General features: G+C 42.6%; 1 protein-coding gene across 4 annotated transcripts in view; it reads right to left on the reverse strand.

Annotated features, from left to right (window-relative positions):
* LOC144162744 (dihydropyrimidinase-related protein 2-like) overlaps positions 1-16,383 on the reverse strand; it is a 90,231-nt gene that overhangs the window by 2,936 nt on the left and 70,912 nt on the right. For all 4 annotated transcript variants that reach the window (XM_077693383.1, XM_077693382.1, XM_077693385.1 and 1 more), the window contains 9 exons: positions 14,515-14,676; positions 11,827-11,966; positions 9,376-9,444; positions 8,430-8,550; positions 7,408-7,564; positions 5,117-5,258; positions 3,965-4,048; positions 1,646-1,825; positions 737-823 (listed from right to left, as the gene is read on the reverse strand). In XM_077693383.1, the coding sequence (XP_077549509.1) occupies positions 737-823; positions 1,646-1,825; positions 3,965-4,048; positions 5,117-5,258; positions 7,408-7,564; positions 8,430-8,550; positions 9,376-9,444; positions 11,827-11,966; positions 14,515-14,676 (1,142 nt within the window). The remainder of the gene's footprint in view (positions 1-736; positions 824-1,645; positions 1,826-3,964; positions 4,049-5,116; positions 5,259-7,407; positions 7,565-8,429; positions 8,551-9,375; positions 9,445-11,826; positions 11,967-14,514; positions 14,677-16,383) is intronic.

The following is a 16,383-nucleotide window of genomic DNA, read 5'->3' on the forward strand; positions in this document are numbered from 1 at the left end:
TTTATCAATTAATCGACTGTGACAATGTAGTCATAATGCCTGAACAATAACAAAAATGTGATGTTTGGCAGTCGCTTAGCTATCCCAGGCGTTAATAGAGAATGTGAACATTTAGATTAGTTACTTGGTCTTCGTAAAGGTGGCTTCTCCACATGGCTTCTGTTTATTGCACTGAAATTTTACAGCAACAAATAAATGAGCCACATAAGAACTCCGCCCAAGAGCAACAGATGCGCCCAGAATGCTTGTGCACTATTGAGAGAATTCCTCACAGAAGTTCTCTTTCGATTTTTGTTTGACAGCAGCCTTCACCACTTTTACAAGTTCGAGGGCATCAAAAACCAACTGTGATGGACGGTTGCATTGAGCACCAACCCTATCAACTGAAATGGTATTGAGAATCAATTGACAGGTAGCTTTCACAGCATGTTGAAGATTTGAAAAGTGGTACATGTGGTTGACAACAGAGCTAAACTTACACAAAGCTAAACTTACACACACTGTCTGGTAGAAAACTGGACGCAGGGGACAGCGTTAATGCCATAAATGCGCAAAACTTCACAAACACCGTGTCAAGCCATCCAGCACCGTTTGCCATCATCATCTCTCGCAGATATAAACAGTAAAAGCCTCATACTGTTTAAAGATGACACAATCCAGTTTTGCTATTTTTAAAATTATTTGATTTGTGCCCAGCTGAAATAGTTAGCGAGGTATGCTGCATGCAAGAACTTACCCGTTCCCTCTCGAACAGGGCGCTGAACGTATGCGGCGAGAACGGGGGCAGGCCGATGAACCGACCCGATCCCTGGCTGACCTTCAGCTGCATAGACATAAGTAGGACAGTGAAAGAGTTGCAGCGGTCGGCACAGATCATTGGCGCTTTTGTTTTTCATTTTTCTTTTATGTCATTGTTATGACAACTTATATTTACACGTGTTGGTAAAGCGCGACAGCAAAGCTTACCAGTCAGCCTCGTCAAGAAACCCAATTTTTATTTTTTTACATCCCTTTCAAAATATGAAAAGAACCCCCAAAAGCTAATTGCGCGAATGTAGAAGCTATGTCTACAGGTAACAGGTGCGTTCAGGCTCCGCTTACTCGAAATTGGCAGGGTCTGCAGCGATTCAATCGGTCACAAACAAAACGAGCTAAAGTAACACAAAAAAACCTGACTTTGAACCTTGAATCATGAAAAAAAAGCTCATATGAGTGTGATAGAGCTCAATTCATCAAGATGGGTTAACAACAATATCAACGACAAGCATTTTCAAAGTACGGAAACAGAAGATGTGTTCAACTGGCGCTACGCGTATATCATGCTCAGCATGGCAATTTTCAATTACAGCCATTCGTCGCTAGATATGATGCTCTACTCGACAACTAGATCAGTTCTGATCTGCTAGAATTGAATAAAGCAATCCCAAGTCTATAACTTCGCCAGTTGATGCTTTCGACTCTTCACAAATGCTATTACAATGTGCATCTTATAAGACATTTTGGTTATATAATTCTAAAAGCTCATAGAAGAAAAAGTACTTTTGATACTTTACACGGTAATTTACCTCAAGTGGAGAGGTGTCCGAAGCAAATGCATATCTTATCTGTCCCACAACACTCAATGGATGCATTTATACCCACTCACCTGGCCATCATCCAGGACAACGTGTCCAGCAGAGAGGACATACTGCGGGCCGCCCCGGACCTCGAGTCCTTCGAGGATGTTGAAGTCGGCCACGGAGTTGTGAGTTTTGTGGGAGACTGTGGTCAGCTTCTTGGGGTCCCAGATGACAATGTCCGCATCTGAGCCTGCCTGGATCCGCCCCTGCGAAAAGCATAAAGGCACGGCTAACTCAAAAAAATGGGCCCATCTCCCCGCGAGGGGGACTCGAGTAAATGCGTCGCATAGGGGGTGGGTGTATTGCGGTAACGTTTAGTGTTTGGGGGGTTGGTGCTATCACATGTACACCACGCAGCTATCACGCCGCTAGCACGCCGCTGAGTCGCCAATGCACGCCGCTGACGACGTAGTTTGAATGAGTCAAGGATATAAGGTACGTTCGTAGCCTTTGATTCTGTGTCGGTTTTGTGGCGCAGTGGGAAGAGCACCATGTACCTCGCGTTCCGCCCACAGGTAGTGAATGCGTTGTATCAGCAGCTTCTTGACGTAGTTTGAATGAGTCAAGGATATAAGGCGCGTTCGTAGCCTTTGAATCTGTGTCGGTTTTGTGGCGCAGTGGGTAGAGCACCATGTACCTTGCATTCTGCCCGCAGGGTCGAGGGATCGAAACCAGGTGCCGGTAACTGTTATTTCTTTTTATAGTGTAGGGGGAAGCTGGCTGCTGCGGACGCCGACGCACGGGTGACATCGTGAGTTATACAAATGCTCTGCATTTAAAAACTCCCACCTCCCCTCGTGGGAACCCCTGTGTAGATGCGACGCATAGGGGGTTCACGTTGCAGCATTGGACAGCGGAGGAACAGCGCTGGAACGATGGAGCGGAGCGGCGCAGGCACCGCGTTTTATAGCGCGCATAACGGTGAGGGGATGCGCCGGCGCCAGTGCGTCTGCCGCGGCTATGACGCAACACAATCCGACACAATCCACTTTAATTCAATCCAATCCAAATCCAATCTAAGCCAAGCCAATGCAACCGAATCCAATCCAATGCTCCTCGCGAGAGAGTGTTCGCTATCGGAGAGGAGAGGGGGTGAGCGGCAGAGAGCGCAGCTGGCGCGGCGAGGAGAATGGGGGGGGGGGGGGGCGGACGCCGACAACGCCGTATGGATGCAGGGACAAGGCGAGTGAATGAGATGCGTTCGCATCTAAAATGGCTGAAAACGCAATAAATTTAAATATTGTAAAAGATAATCGTTCATTAAAAATGAGGTTCGAATGAGGTAAACTGAAAATGGAATTAGTAACAATTAAATTAAACTCACATTTGCACCCTAGAATAAAAACAAGGGTGCGTGAATATACTGTTATGCAGATTTTAAATTCTAGTCGAAATGAGGCGCACTGTAAATGGGTTAAGTTAGTCACAATTAAACTCACGCATGCACCATACAACAAAAACAAGAGTGCAGTGAACATAATGTTATGAAGTTATTCATTTAACCAGATTTTAAATTCCAGTTCAAATGAGCCACACCCAGAATTTGCATAAATAATAGTCAGTCACATTTAGAATAAATTTGGACTAACTTTAAAAGTACCTATATAGAAATGTTTTATTTTAAGTTAACGGAAAAATTTGTGCTATGTATGAATTTAACTTCAGTTGATTTGTAGTTTGCATTAATTGAATTTACCCAGCTTCGGTGTATTTTCTATAAGTACAGATTTGAAGCCCTGAGAAATTTAGGATAGGTGAAAAGCACTAGGCTTTAAGGCCACAAATTTGTTTTTCATACGCAAACTCTCCACTCCTTTAAAAGACTACGAGGTAAACATATACAACGTCTGACTGCTGAGACAGTGATGACTTAACCATTCTTTATGAAAATCTCCAAAGGAAGAAATTTTTTCTCTGAGATGAACAATGTCGAATGTCCTGTAAATACAAATTCCGCAGCGACCGCAAAAACTTCAAATTAACCGAGCTTCCAAATATGCAAAAAGCACACAACAGCGTTTTGATTAATCTGGATTACATTTGCCTTCCTGATTTCATTCAAAATTTCCACTTTCGTCAGCGATTGAAAACTTAAATTTTATCGAGAAGTGAGTATCTCGATGCTTTTTATTTTAACTAACTTCCAATTAACTGATACAATTGGCTTTATCTTTGAATTATCAAGCAATATCTTCCATTAATTTACATGTGAAATTGCCGGGACCGGCACCTCACTTTCAATTATCCGAAAATTCCAGTTTTAAGAGACTTCCAATTATGAAGAGTTGACTGCGTGGAATGAATCCAAGAGAAAGTGATGATACATTAGCAGTGTGAGTGGGTACCTTCTTGGGGTAGATGTTGAACAGCTTGGCAGCATTGGTGCTGGTCACTGCCACAAAACGGCAAGCATCCATCTTTCCTGTCATCTGAAAAACAAAAAATACATATATTTTTGGCCGAGTCCTGTTGTAAACGTCATTGCAAGACTTTGCCTACAACACGACCCATTGCACAAGCAATTGAAAGCCAACCTTTCGGTTGCTCAATAGCTGTGCACAGCTGTTGAGCTCCTTTCACCCTTTTATTGTGGTATATCAGTGGAAAACCTTATTCCCCACCCAACATGACTCAATTGGGAAACAGTTATTGGCCATGGGTTAATCAATGGGAATTGGAACTGAGTCATATATGGTTTGATGCGGTTTACACGCGCAAAAATACGGTATCTCCAGAACACTCATTTTACCCTTTTATTGTGAGATATCAGTGGAAAACCTTATTCCCCACACAACATGACTCAATTGGGAAACAGTTGTTGGATATAGGTTAATCATAACCATGACCTCTGAAAACGGGAATTGGTGCTGAGTCACGGATATACAATTAAACGCATGCACCATCCACATTAAAGTTGATGGAAGGCTACAAATTGGCGCCACATAAGACATCACGAGCAAGCTAGCCTAGAAACTAGCTTGGAAACTAGCCTAGGCTAAAAAGCCAAAGCTGGTTTTTCTGGTTCCAACCTTCCAAGCCCAAACTTCAAATGGAAGACATCACGAGCAAGCTAGCCTAGAAACTAGCTTGGAAACTAGCCTAGGCTAAAAAGCCAAAGCTGGTTTTTCTGGTTCCAACCTTCCAAGCCCAAACTTCAAATGGACATAACTTTATACAGACCAGATAGAATGATACTACTAGTTTTATTGCACTCCTTGATTTGTGCACAGTTCACTGGCACCTTGTTCAGATGCATCACTCCAGCAGTTCCTTTACAAAAGCTGTCAAACAATCAAAGATCAAAATTCAAATAAGCATGAATGTAGACATTTTACACAAAAACAAAATTTTAACTACAATGAGATGAAAAACTACATATGTCCCCCAATTTTCATCGCATCATAACTGCAAAAATAAAGCTCTTGACCAAAGATTAGTGTGGCACGGGTATAAGTGGGTGATTGGCAGGGTGAATTGGCGGGTGAACAATGTCTCACCACTCCTTTCTCCCACACCACGAGCATCCTCTCCTCGGCCCCGTTCACCCCGTGGGGGATCTTGGTGAAGTCCTTGGCACCAGCGGCCCTCTGCGCGGTCGTGTAGGTGCAGTGCTGGGAGCCGGTCACATGGAGATCCCCACTGCGACGGAAAATTGGCAATTGCATATAGGTATATTCTTCATTTCGAAACTTCATTTCGCTAGCTGCAGGCAGACTGATAATACTCGAAAGTTTGTTGCTTTTAAGTCTGGTAAGAGATTTAAGTTACGAGGGTGGTAAACGAGTTATCACCTCTCTTTGGCATACTCTAGAACCTTGTTTGTGCACTTTTAAGGATCGGAAAGATGTAACATGATCCAAGCTTAAATGTATTCACATTTTCTTAAGTGAAATTCTAGTGCATTATCAAGTACAAACCATCATCTTTACCAACAGAAGAATAGATTGCTGATGACTATGTACTAGTTGGGTCAAGACAAAATTGTTGTGTATCTAGAACTTTTCACTGATTGATGCATAATATCGCTGTGCCCTTATAACCGCTGAAAAAAAGAAAAAAGAAAAGCAAGATGGCTCGTGGGCTATCAGAAATATGTACAGGTATCTCTTAAGATATCTGTGCACTTACACATCTGTATACAATACTTATCTGTAAGTACACACGCACAGACTATGTCGTATGCACAGATATCTGACATGTACAGTCTACGCTCGTTACAGCGGATCCGGCAACAACGGACTTTCGGTTACAACAGACCATTTCTGTTGGTTTGTCTGGTACCCATGCATTTTAAATGGAGTCCACTCCGCTCACAACGGACCCGGCTAGAGCAGACTATCGGCTACAACAGACTAAATTTTAGGCGAAAATTGTTTCGACTGAACGTTTATAGCGGACTTCCGCGGGGCCGGCGCCCGGTGTGCTTTTTCGTTTATTTTGGCAAGAAAACTATTATGTCTGGCAACATTGCTGGCAGCCGGGTCGTTGGCGCAGCCAAGCCAAGCCAGTGACTTTTTTTTTGTGCGACCAGCGGCATGAGCGGCAGGGTAGCTGATTTCACTGTCGGATAAATTAAGCGTAATTAACGCTGTTGAACACGAGGAAAAACAGGCTGACATCGCTAGAAGTACAGGCCTTTCTAAGCACAGTGTCCGCTGTACCATCAAGAACAAGGCCGCTGCCGATAAACGCGACTCCGGTGAGATTGAAAACAGGGCAATCGAATACTCGAAGTGGTGCACTCGGAGGCGAGTCTGCCCTCGTCAGTTTTTTTATGTAATAAAAAAGTCGGGTTCAGTGAAGTTCGGCTTTTATTATTCCCACGCATGAATCGTTCCCGTTCCGTTCGGTGAAAAAGGTAAGAAATGCCTCAAGTAGGGGTTGTTCCCCATCCATTGTGTGCAATCTGCCGGTAACCGTGCGCAGTCCAACTGGTCTAACTTTCGATTTTACAGCTGACCGTCATCAGATTATTTCATTACATCTGTTTCAATGACCAGAATAAAATCGCTAAAAATGTGGAATCTGCCTTGAGGGAACGTCAGGCAGCGATCCGATTTGTTTGACGAACGGTTTCGGGAAAACCTGCCTCGTCGTGAGGGGATTTAAAAGAGCCTAGCTAATGCTGATGGGCACGACTGATGTTTTATAGCTGGTTTATAATTGCACCTAGTTATATTCTTGCGTTATTTGCTCAGCTTATCTTGCGTCTTTACACGCTTGACCACATGCGCTAGGCCTTTTGGAAGTGCCGGTGCTAAGTTTTGGAAACGGTGTTTACGCGATTCTTTGCCCTCGCGCGAACACTGTGCAGCGGTGCTGCAGGCGTGTAGAAAGAACAAAGTGTATATACTATGCATGCAATATCGGTCAAAGTACTCACTGTAGAGCTCATAGCCCCCCCCCCCTCGGATACTGCATACTTCGGCTACAGCGGACGTTTTTTTCCGGATTCAGAGGGTCCGTTGTAACGGGCGTAGACTGTATTTGCACACTTTATATCTGGAGCATGTACAGATAGCTTACAGATATCTGTGTGCTCAGATATTTTACATATTGACATACGGCATTTTAAGTGTAGTGTGGAGGGCATGGTCTGCAAGCCCTTCGTATCATAAAAAAGCGAGCACAGCCCGCAGCTGCTGTGTTGTTGTGCAAGTGTGAAATTTCACTGAATGAGTTCCAATTTATATCGATGTGCTACGTGTACCGATCAAAAATGTTCTATAAATAGCTACAGACACAGGTATCCAGGTCTCCTGAGTCATGAGTTACCAGTCCCACTCACCATCCCAGCAAGTCCATGAGGCGACTAGGAGTCGAAGGGTCTGGGTTCAGTGGTGGTGAGGTCACGTGACTGGCAGCGTGGTTCCAGCATTTGTTGAAGTAGTGAGTCCCATCAGTACTCAGACTGGCTGTAGTCGGCTGGCCAAATACCACACAGCCTGACAAAGAGAAAAAAAGCATACATGAATCACCACCGAAGTGATTATGATGATGATGACTAATGGATCAAGGGCATCATGGCAAAGTTCTACCAACGACATTAACCTGAAGAGGGCAAAAGAAATTAAGAAGATCCGAGTTGGTCAACGAGTGCACCATTACACAAAAGCAGCGCACCTCAGCATAGAGTCCATGTCATAGAATCCATGGAAAGCGCACTGTTCACCATATTGCTGTCTTTGTTTCTTCCACAAGATCTGTTGCCATAATCCGATTCTTCGCACCACTTTCATTCTTCCCCCCCCCCCCCCCAATGCTTACATTGCCTTAAAGTTGCAATAATACATTTCCACACTGAGAAGTGTTTTCAGTCATTTGTACCGAGGACATCGCAGGACTGAAACCACCTTCCCGGACCAACTGCTGCCATCGAAGAACCCTCACAGTTCCGAAGAACTGTAGTTGACGCAGTTTTTGCCGGCATCATCTAATCATATGTAACATCAAGCATGCTGCTCTTGTTGTCTTTTTTTTGTATAACTTTATCCCCCTCCCCCTCATAAAGCCTCTGGCCTTAAAGGTGAAATACATGAAATGAAGGTGAGAGTAGGGGGGCTCCTTTGTCTTTACTAACAACACACAGCTCTTCCCTCATGTGTACAGAACAAGCTGTGATTATGTGTAACTGCAGATTTTGAATAAAAATCCAACCTGAGAAAGGTAATCGAACACTTTTTAAAAAAAAACAGAACACGAGGTTATGTTTGAAATGCGTAACAGACTGCTGGCATCTTTCGGTGCTCCAAAAGTTTTCCCTTGTGCTTCTAGTATACACACTCGAGGAGAGGAGATTGCCATGCTCACCATCGTTGCGCTTCTGCACGATCATTTCTGCAGCCGACTTGCTCATCACGGGCGACACCAGCAGTGGCGTGCCCACCTGATTGGCCAGCACGATCGCTCGGAGAGTCGCCTCGGCTTCCACCTGGGTCACACGGCCGACTGATCAGAGCCTGCACTGGCTTCGCTGCTGCTTGTTTAGCCCTACACGAGCTCGAATGGGTGGACAGTTAGAATAGGAGCGTGATTAAGATGTCTAACACTCATGTTGTGGCACTCCTATCCAGCAAACAACATTTAACTGTTCCTGGCTGCCCTTTAAGAGCCGCTTGTACCTTGACAGCATCCTCAAGCAATTTTATCGGGTTGAAAGCATTATGATATGCTGCACAAACTTTACGAAACAAGGCCCCGTAAGCCGGAATCCGGCGATATGTACGCCAACTTCCTTTCCGTATTGTCGTCCTCTCTGACGCGCTCTCCATTGGAACATTCAGAGCTGCTGTGACCAGTGTGCCCAATGCTCCTGGAAAACAGGCTGCCTAGCAACGCTTTCTCACTCAAATGGCAATTTTTCACTCTGTGACCTTCATTGACAGGCTTCACACTCTGACAGAACTACGAACATGATTTTGCACCTGGTAGTCTCACGCTAAAGAAAATAACGCGCACCATGAAAACACATCATTCGCACTGGAAAACTTCCAGCTGGAATCTAAAGAAACAAAGGACGGTCGAGAGAACCACAAACGAACCAACTCGCCCGATCCAAAGCAATACCACACATCAGTGGATTTGCATTACTTCGGCAGCGGAGCATTTGATGAAAGACTGGTGCCTAATTGTTCCACGGTGTGAAACAGTCACAGACTCACTGACGTCTTTTATGTGCATGCCACAAAATGCAGAAACACAACAGCATGACTGTATATTACATCAACCCTTCTTCACACAGAAAAAAGTGACTTGCCTCTTCTGGCTGGCTGTACAGTACTCCTTCAGGTCCTGTGATTCCAAGGTTGAGGTACTTCTTTTGGTTCTGCCACAGGTCAGAAAAGAAACATAGTAGTAAATGAAAAAAAACTTTACCATCTTTTTTTAAAGAAAGCTGAGAGAAGCGCGAAAGTTCTCTCCCATCAAAACTGTGTCAAAAGTGCGTCGAAACCTTCGCTCAAAGTGTGTTTAATTTTCGCTGAAAGTGCATCCAATTGTTCGTCAAGCCGTCAAAGACCCGAATCGCAAACAAAGAACGAATCCATATGCAGTGATTTTTCGCACACTAAGTCAACACATCTACGAACAACCTGAGTGTATACCGATACGTGGTTTATGAGATAAAGCTATGTACTATTGTACTCCCTCTTCATGATTGATGCGTGCATTAATTGTCTCATCTAGAACCATTCCTTTTTCGTGATTCCGAGCAACCGTTTTGACACAACGGAAGTCCAGTTTCACGCGCACACCTTGTGTCCAGCGATCTTGTCAGAGCCTATCGGTCAACTAACTGGTCTATGGGGAAATGCACTAGAGTGGGGAAGCATTTTTTTCTTTCAGTTAAGCATGAGTGCCTGCTGCTAGAAAAGCACAACTATGAGAGAAAAAATAATGTATCCCAGGTCACTCATAATCGCACTACTTAAACTTCGCCTTTGAAAAATAACTGCAAGCTTCACGACTATAATTACAAACACCCTTGCTGAAACTGCTAGCTTTGCTGCAATGCTCAAGCATGACATGTTGGCGTAGCTTGCTTTCTTGCAGTGTCAACAACACCAGCAGCCAAAAAACCGCATAGAACATATGCATATTTGTTTACAATGCTTGTTGCCATTTTTTGAATTTGGGAAGTTTCCATCAGCAGGCTTGTTTTGAGCATCGCAGAAGCCCTCGTGTGAGGGCATACGCTGCGCAGATATGCCAGCCAATTCTGCTGATGCGAGAATATAGAGTCAGAACTGGACATACTAAACTCAGATAATTAAACGTAGTATTGCTTACATCAGACATACCCACGAAAAAATTTTGTACATATTTTTATATAACGATTATACTCAGCTATATTTCAACCTCCTTTAAAGGCGCCATGAAGACAAAATGCTACTTAGTTCAGCTTCAAAGAACTAGCCTTTGGCAACTAACTCAGCTCCATTTCCTTCACAAAAGATGTTTAAGGGGGGACACTGGCCTTAAAACAACTTAATTTTCAACGAAACTCTCTGAAACTTGTCAGTTTTGCTGCTTTTTTGCCACTTAATTGAAATATGCCATTATTTTTTCAGTGGGAAAATTAGTTTTCAAGGTAATTGGAGATAATTAGCCATTTTTTGGTGGAACAATAGACGAAACAATGTTGATTATAAAACTGTAATCTTTTATTTTTCAATACTATGAACCCTGGTGAATACAATAATCGAAGTGGTTTTTGAATGCATTGCTTGGAACTAATTTTACACCTCATTAAGCTTTGGTGGCACCAGTGGCAAGGAGCCATTTTGAACACCAATTTCAAACACCAAAGTTTAATGAGCTGTAAAATTAGTTCCAAGCAATGCCTCAAAAAACTACTTCGATTATTGCACTCACCAGGGTTCAAATTAGTTTTATGACCAACACTATTTTGTTGGTTGTTCCTCCAAAACTGGCTAATTATCTCTAATTACCTTGGGAACTAATTGACCAGCTGAAAAAATAATGGCCTATTCAAAATCAGTGGCAAAAAAGTAGTAAGACTGACAAGTTTCACAAAGTTTACTTGAAAATTAAAACAAGTTGTTTCAAGACCAGTGTCCCCCCTTAATTAGGACCCATGAAAACAAAAAGCAACTTTGTTCAGCTTGAAAGGACCAGCCTTTGGTAACCTGCCACAAAAGACTTTTAACCGAAAAAATGCAAGAAATATTAAAAAAGTGTTCGAACTTTGGGCTGCAGTGGCGTATCATGGGCAGTAGCAATCTAAAGTGGGATGGCGCCAAGAACAAAGTTATCGCTGTGTTAACTTTGTGCATTCAAGTGATACGATCAAGAACTAGAGCCTCACTACGACAGCTCAGTCATTTTTCTTGGTGGTCACTTGGTCACTTTGATTGGCAGCCATAATTGCACAAAGATTATGCTGTGACATCCCAGACAAATCACCGAAAAGTCACTGGGAAGTCACCACTTGTTCCTCTGGTTTCCTTAACATATCTGTTATTTGTTTGAAGTTTACGATGAAATTGCTATCATTGCTTTCGGGACAAAGCGGTCTTTTCATTGAACCAAAGTTTTATTTTGTCTTCACAGCCTTTTTTAATTTTTTTGTACTCAAGTGTACACCAAAAGTGCAATAGAAGAAATAATTTGCGCACTTTCCGCAGTGCACTATTTACTTGCAGTACTTTTGTTTGTGCGACATCAACAGAGCACGCTTCACCCTCACCTCTGCAATGATCGTGCCGTTCTCGGCGTGGACCGTGGTCAGAGCTCCGAGGTGCTTGGAGACCTCGAGGAGGTGCATCAGCTGAAGGTCAGAGAGCATCAGGGAATCCATGCTCATGTAGGCCCGGAAAGTGTTCACTCCTGCGATCGAATAAAAGAGCGGGGCAAAGACGAACCAAATATTCGTTCACTAGATGTCACAACACTCGCACGTCACATGTTGTAACTGTGCGTTGCACGTTGGCTGACACATCGTAGTGACGCCCCAGATAAACTGAGAATACAAAAGAGGCTGGCTGTCCTCCTGAGCATCAATCTCATACATGCTCAAAGGAGGCTTCTTGCACTGTTGTGACTGCAATGCAAGGCCTCGAAATACCGTGGTGTAGTGTACTTTCCTGGCTGATATGCTGCTCTTCACAAGGAAAATTGGGTACCGTGTCAGAGTAATGCGGAACCATTTTTTTCCTGTTTTGTTTTAACTATAATATAAAATAAATTTAAGTGGGGACACCGTTCTTGATTAAAACAGCTTCCTTCAATTTTTGAACAAACTTTGTGAAACTTGTCAGACTTGCTGCTTTTTTCCCACTAAATTCAAATAAGCCATTGTTTTTTGAGTAAGTCAATGAGTTACAATATAATTTGATAATTAGTCATTTTTGGTCAAACAATAGACAAAACAGTGTTGGTCATAAAACTGTGATATTCATATTTTTCAGTACTATAAACCCTGGTGAGTGCAACAAGAGAATCAGTTTTGTGATCTACCAATTGGAGCTAATTTTACAGCTCATTGGGAGCACCAGTCGCAAGGAACCATTTCGAATGCCAATTTCAAACACCAAAGTCTAATGACCTGTGAAATTAGTTCCAATTGGTGCATCACAAATCCGATTCTCTTATTGCCTTCACCAGGGTTCATAGTATTGGAAAATATAAAGATTGCAGTTTTATGGCGAACACCATTTTGCCTATTGTTCCTCCAAAAATTACTAATTATCTCTAATTATCTTGGGAACTAATTGACTGACTCAAAAAATAATGCCGTATTAGAAATCAGTAAAAAAAAAGCAGCAAGTCTGACAAGTCACACAGAGTTTACTTAAAAATTTAAACAAATTGCTTTAAGAGTCAAGACCCCCCCTTAACTGGAGTGTAGCTGTTTATGACTAGCATTTTGTAGATTTTCATGTCTGTCAACAATGCCGCACGATGACCCAAAAAGAAGGTGCAAGCAGCTAGCCACACCTAAATCTACAACCGTGCAAATATACACTGTGCACGATGACAGGTAAGACAAAAAGTTAAGACAGCTGAAGTTAAGACAAGGATGAAGTTAAATGTTTCAAGCATGAATAGGATGCACAACTAAGACAATTCAAAGTAGAAGACGAACGCCGGTAGTATCAGTGATGATTAAGGCTTTCACCTATATCAAACCTAAGGTGTTTTAATGTGTCCCTGAATATTTTTTTTCTCATCTGTTCGTTTGAAATACTTTTGATAGACATGTGGCACAGACTCATAATAAACCCATTTTGTTTTGATATACACACAAGAAACTCTGACTGTAGACAGAACAGCTGATGTTAAGAATATTTCTGTTTTCCAAACATGTTTGCTTTTTCGCGCAGTTTTCTTCCACCTTCTATTTCTATTTCTATTTGCATGCTCGAGATAAGTTCAAGTAGCATGACTCATAATAAATGAATGAATGAATTTATTGTCAAGAAAAAGGAAAGGAAAGACCACCAGCAGGTGTAAATTGTCACACCTAGGGGTGGACACCGGAACGCCTGCTGGTGTGGGGGTTAGGGCAGAGGATGACAGATTCATAGAGAGGAGAGACAGATGATAGAGGTGACATGTTTACAGAACACAAGAGAGAGAGGGGCATATTTACAAGTTAACATCGAAATATACAAAAAAGAAATCTGATTGTAAACAGGACAGCTGATGTTAGGAATATTCTTTTCTTCCCAATGTTTATTTTCCAGAAACTTCTTCCCACTTTTGTTCTTTTTGTGTGATTGAAAACTTCAAGTAGCAGGTCTTTGTAAATAACTAAAAGAAAATTAGGGCTTTTCTCTCATCGGAATCAGGAAGAACATATAAAACAATGATAGGTGATGTGTTCTTGCTTGGCATCTGGCATGCATAACATTCTACAATAAAGAAACTGTAAAGCGTAAAGCAGCTTAGGGTACAAAATAAATTTAAAAAACGAAAACTACACGAATGCTACCATTTTGCAGGTTCTGCAAGAATATAAGAAGGAATGAACACCGCTGAAAGAGTCACAGTTCTCGCTGTTGAAACAGTGGCCTTATAGATAAAATTGAGATACATGTAAGATGTGTATTTTTTGAAGCCTTGACACCCGGCCCTCCAAGGCCACCACCTGTCTCGCCTCTCTCAATCTCCCAAATAAACTTGAAAACAGCCCAAGCTCTTATGAGTGATTGGCAATGGTAACATCATCATTGCAGTTGCTACTGTTGAGCTTTTGGCACAAGCAAACACACGTTCATAAAATCCACAAACTCACCGAAAGCTTTGGGCTTTCAGGCTTACAGCAGTTAGTAAAAGGTCACCACTGCATATGAAATGCCGAACATCGTCCTTGTGCCTTTGTCAGCCTAAAAGATAGCTGCGTACCTGTAGTTACAGCTGCACGTCACCTCACCTTTCTCCTTTACGAGCGTCTCAAGCTCTTCCTTGGTCTTGGGGTCGAAGGATGTGACGGCGAGCTGCAGGCCGTAGTCGCAGCAGACCTTCTCGTCGGCCCAGCTCTTCCACTTCTCGAAGGCCTCCAGGGGAGAGCAGGTGGTGTCCAGGACACAGTCGACTGAGAGGGGAGAGATCGAACAATGCGAGGGATCGAACAAAGAGATTAAACAGAGGGATCGAACAATGCTAGAGTTACTCCACTCGTTCTAGTCGATCATTTCGTTATCAATTAACACGACGAAAACAACAAAAATATTAAGCAAATTACTTCGCTTACAGCGGATCAATCATAATTACAGCCATAACTGCAAAGAGGTCCCGCTTTAGTCCTTGTTTTGAGAACATGAAATATAAATGAAGTAAGGGTACTAATCCTAGATAATTCATTTATTCCAAATTGGGTTAATAATAGTACATATTCCATTGATTGACTGTTTAATGTATGTTTAGGGTTTAACTTTATTTAAACCAATGCATTAGACCACAATAATTTCCTGTTAACAACCATTGTCCTACCCTCCGAACTGCCTGAGCTTTTTTTTCAGCCAAGTTACATGGTGCCGCAGTTACACCCAGAGCAAAATTTTGTTGCGATTTCCACCTTTTCATAATTCGTAAAAAGCCTGGCAAATTTATTTGTTTGTTCCTGTTACTTCATTCTAGCTTCTCCTCTCAGCACGTGCGTCTAGGTTGGCTCCGCTGCGCAACTCAAAAGCTGCGCGGGAAAGCAAGCACGCTTTAAAAAAGAAATGTACACCCAAAATTTTCTAGGCCAATCCTAACCCTTCTCGACCACAAAGAATCCAAAGAATATGCTTTGCATTTAAATGTGACAAAAATATCTTACGACAGTATTAAAGAAAGGTGTTTTATCTAGCTTTCTGGCATAAAACGTTTCAGCATCGCTTGGGACGTAAGCTTGTACATTGAATTTTTTGCGGACTGGTGTTTCGGCTTAGCCAAGAAAATTAAGACTGTACGTACAAGTAACATGAGCGTGATTTTATATTGATTTTATTTAACGAAAACATACATACACAATACAGTGATCTGGACACAACAATGTCGTTAAAATACTGAGTTTTATTCCAACTAAATTTGTGAAAATTAGTTGTTTCACTTGTCTGAGCGAGTACGAACCTCAAAGATAGCTGCACATCTCTGTTTAATGTGTGTTATCTTAAATTGTGCCGCATATGACCACCGAAATGATAATGACCACTGCAACGAGTTTGACCTCATTTAGATCAATGCTAGTTGGCAACATGGACGTCAGCGGCTCGTAACACGCATTTTCGAACGAAAGCACAACACGTTTCCCCGGGGCCGTATTTTTCCCGATTTGACGATTAAATGTCAAAATAAAAACAGCGCAATTTGTCAGCATATATATGACACTCATTTGGCAACGGCCATGAATGACTACGATATTAACTCAGGCTGTGTGCCGAAATCATCTTGGTGCCGAAGACTCTGTCGACGCCGCTCGCGGTCCCCAGCGTTTTGTTTGCCACGTACCACAAGGCGGACCTTTTGAGTTCTGATTGTGATCCAAGCACACACATCGTAGCGAGACAACCAGTATTTTAGGTATGTCTTTGCCGCATGGCACCTACGCAGGTCGTTTGGCTTCTCCGCATAGCAAGCGTTTCGAAGCACGCCTTTTGCACGACGATAAAGCTGCGCGAAAACGCTACACAAACCGGATAGGCTTTGTTGCAACAGCAAATTATTCTACGATTCGACAGGAATCAGCATACTTATTGCAATCTTATTGCGTGAGCAAGGAATTGGGCATGTCAGCAAATTTCCGCGTAGATCTGTC

Source organism: Haemaphysalis longicornis, unplaced genomic scaffold (assembly GCF_048455015.1).
Source record: "Haemaphysalis longicornis isolate Haplotype H1 unplaced genomic scaffold, Haemaphysalis longicornis Haplotype H1 scaffold_12, whole genome shotgun sequence".
Classification (NCBI taxonomy): Eukaryota; Metazoa; Arthropoda; class Arachnida; order Ixodida; family Ixodidae; genus Haemaphysalis; species Haemaphysalis longicornis.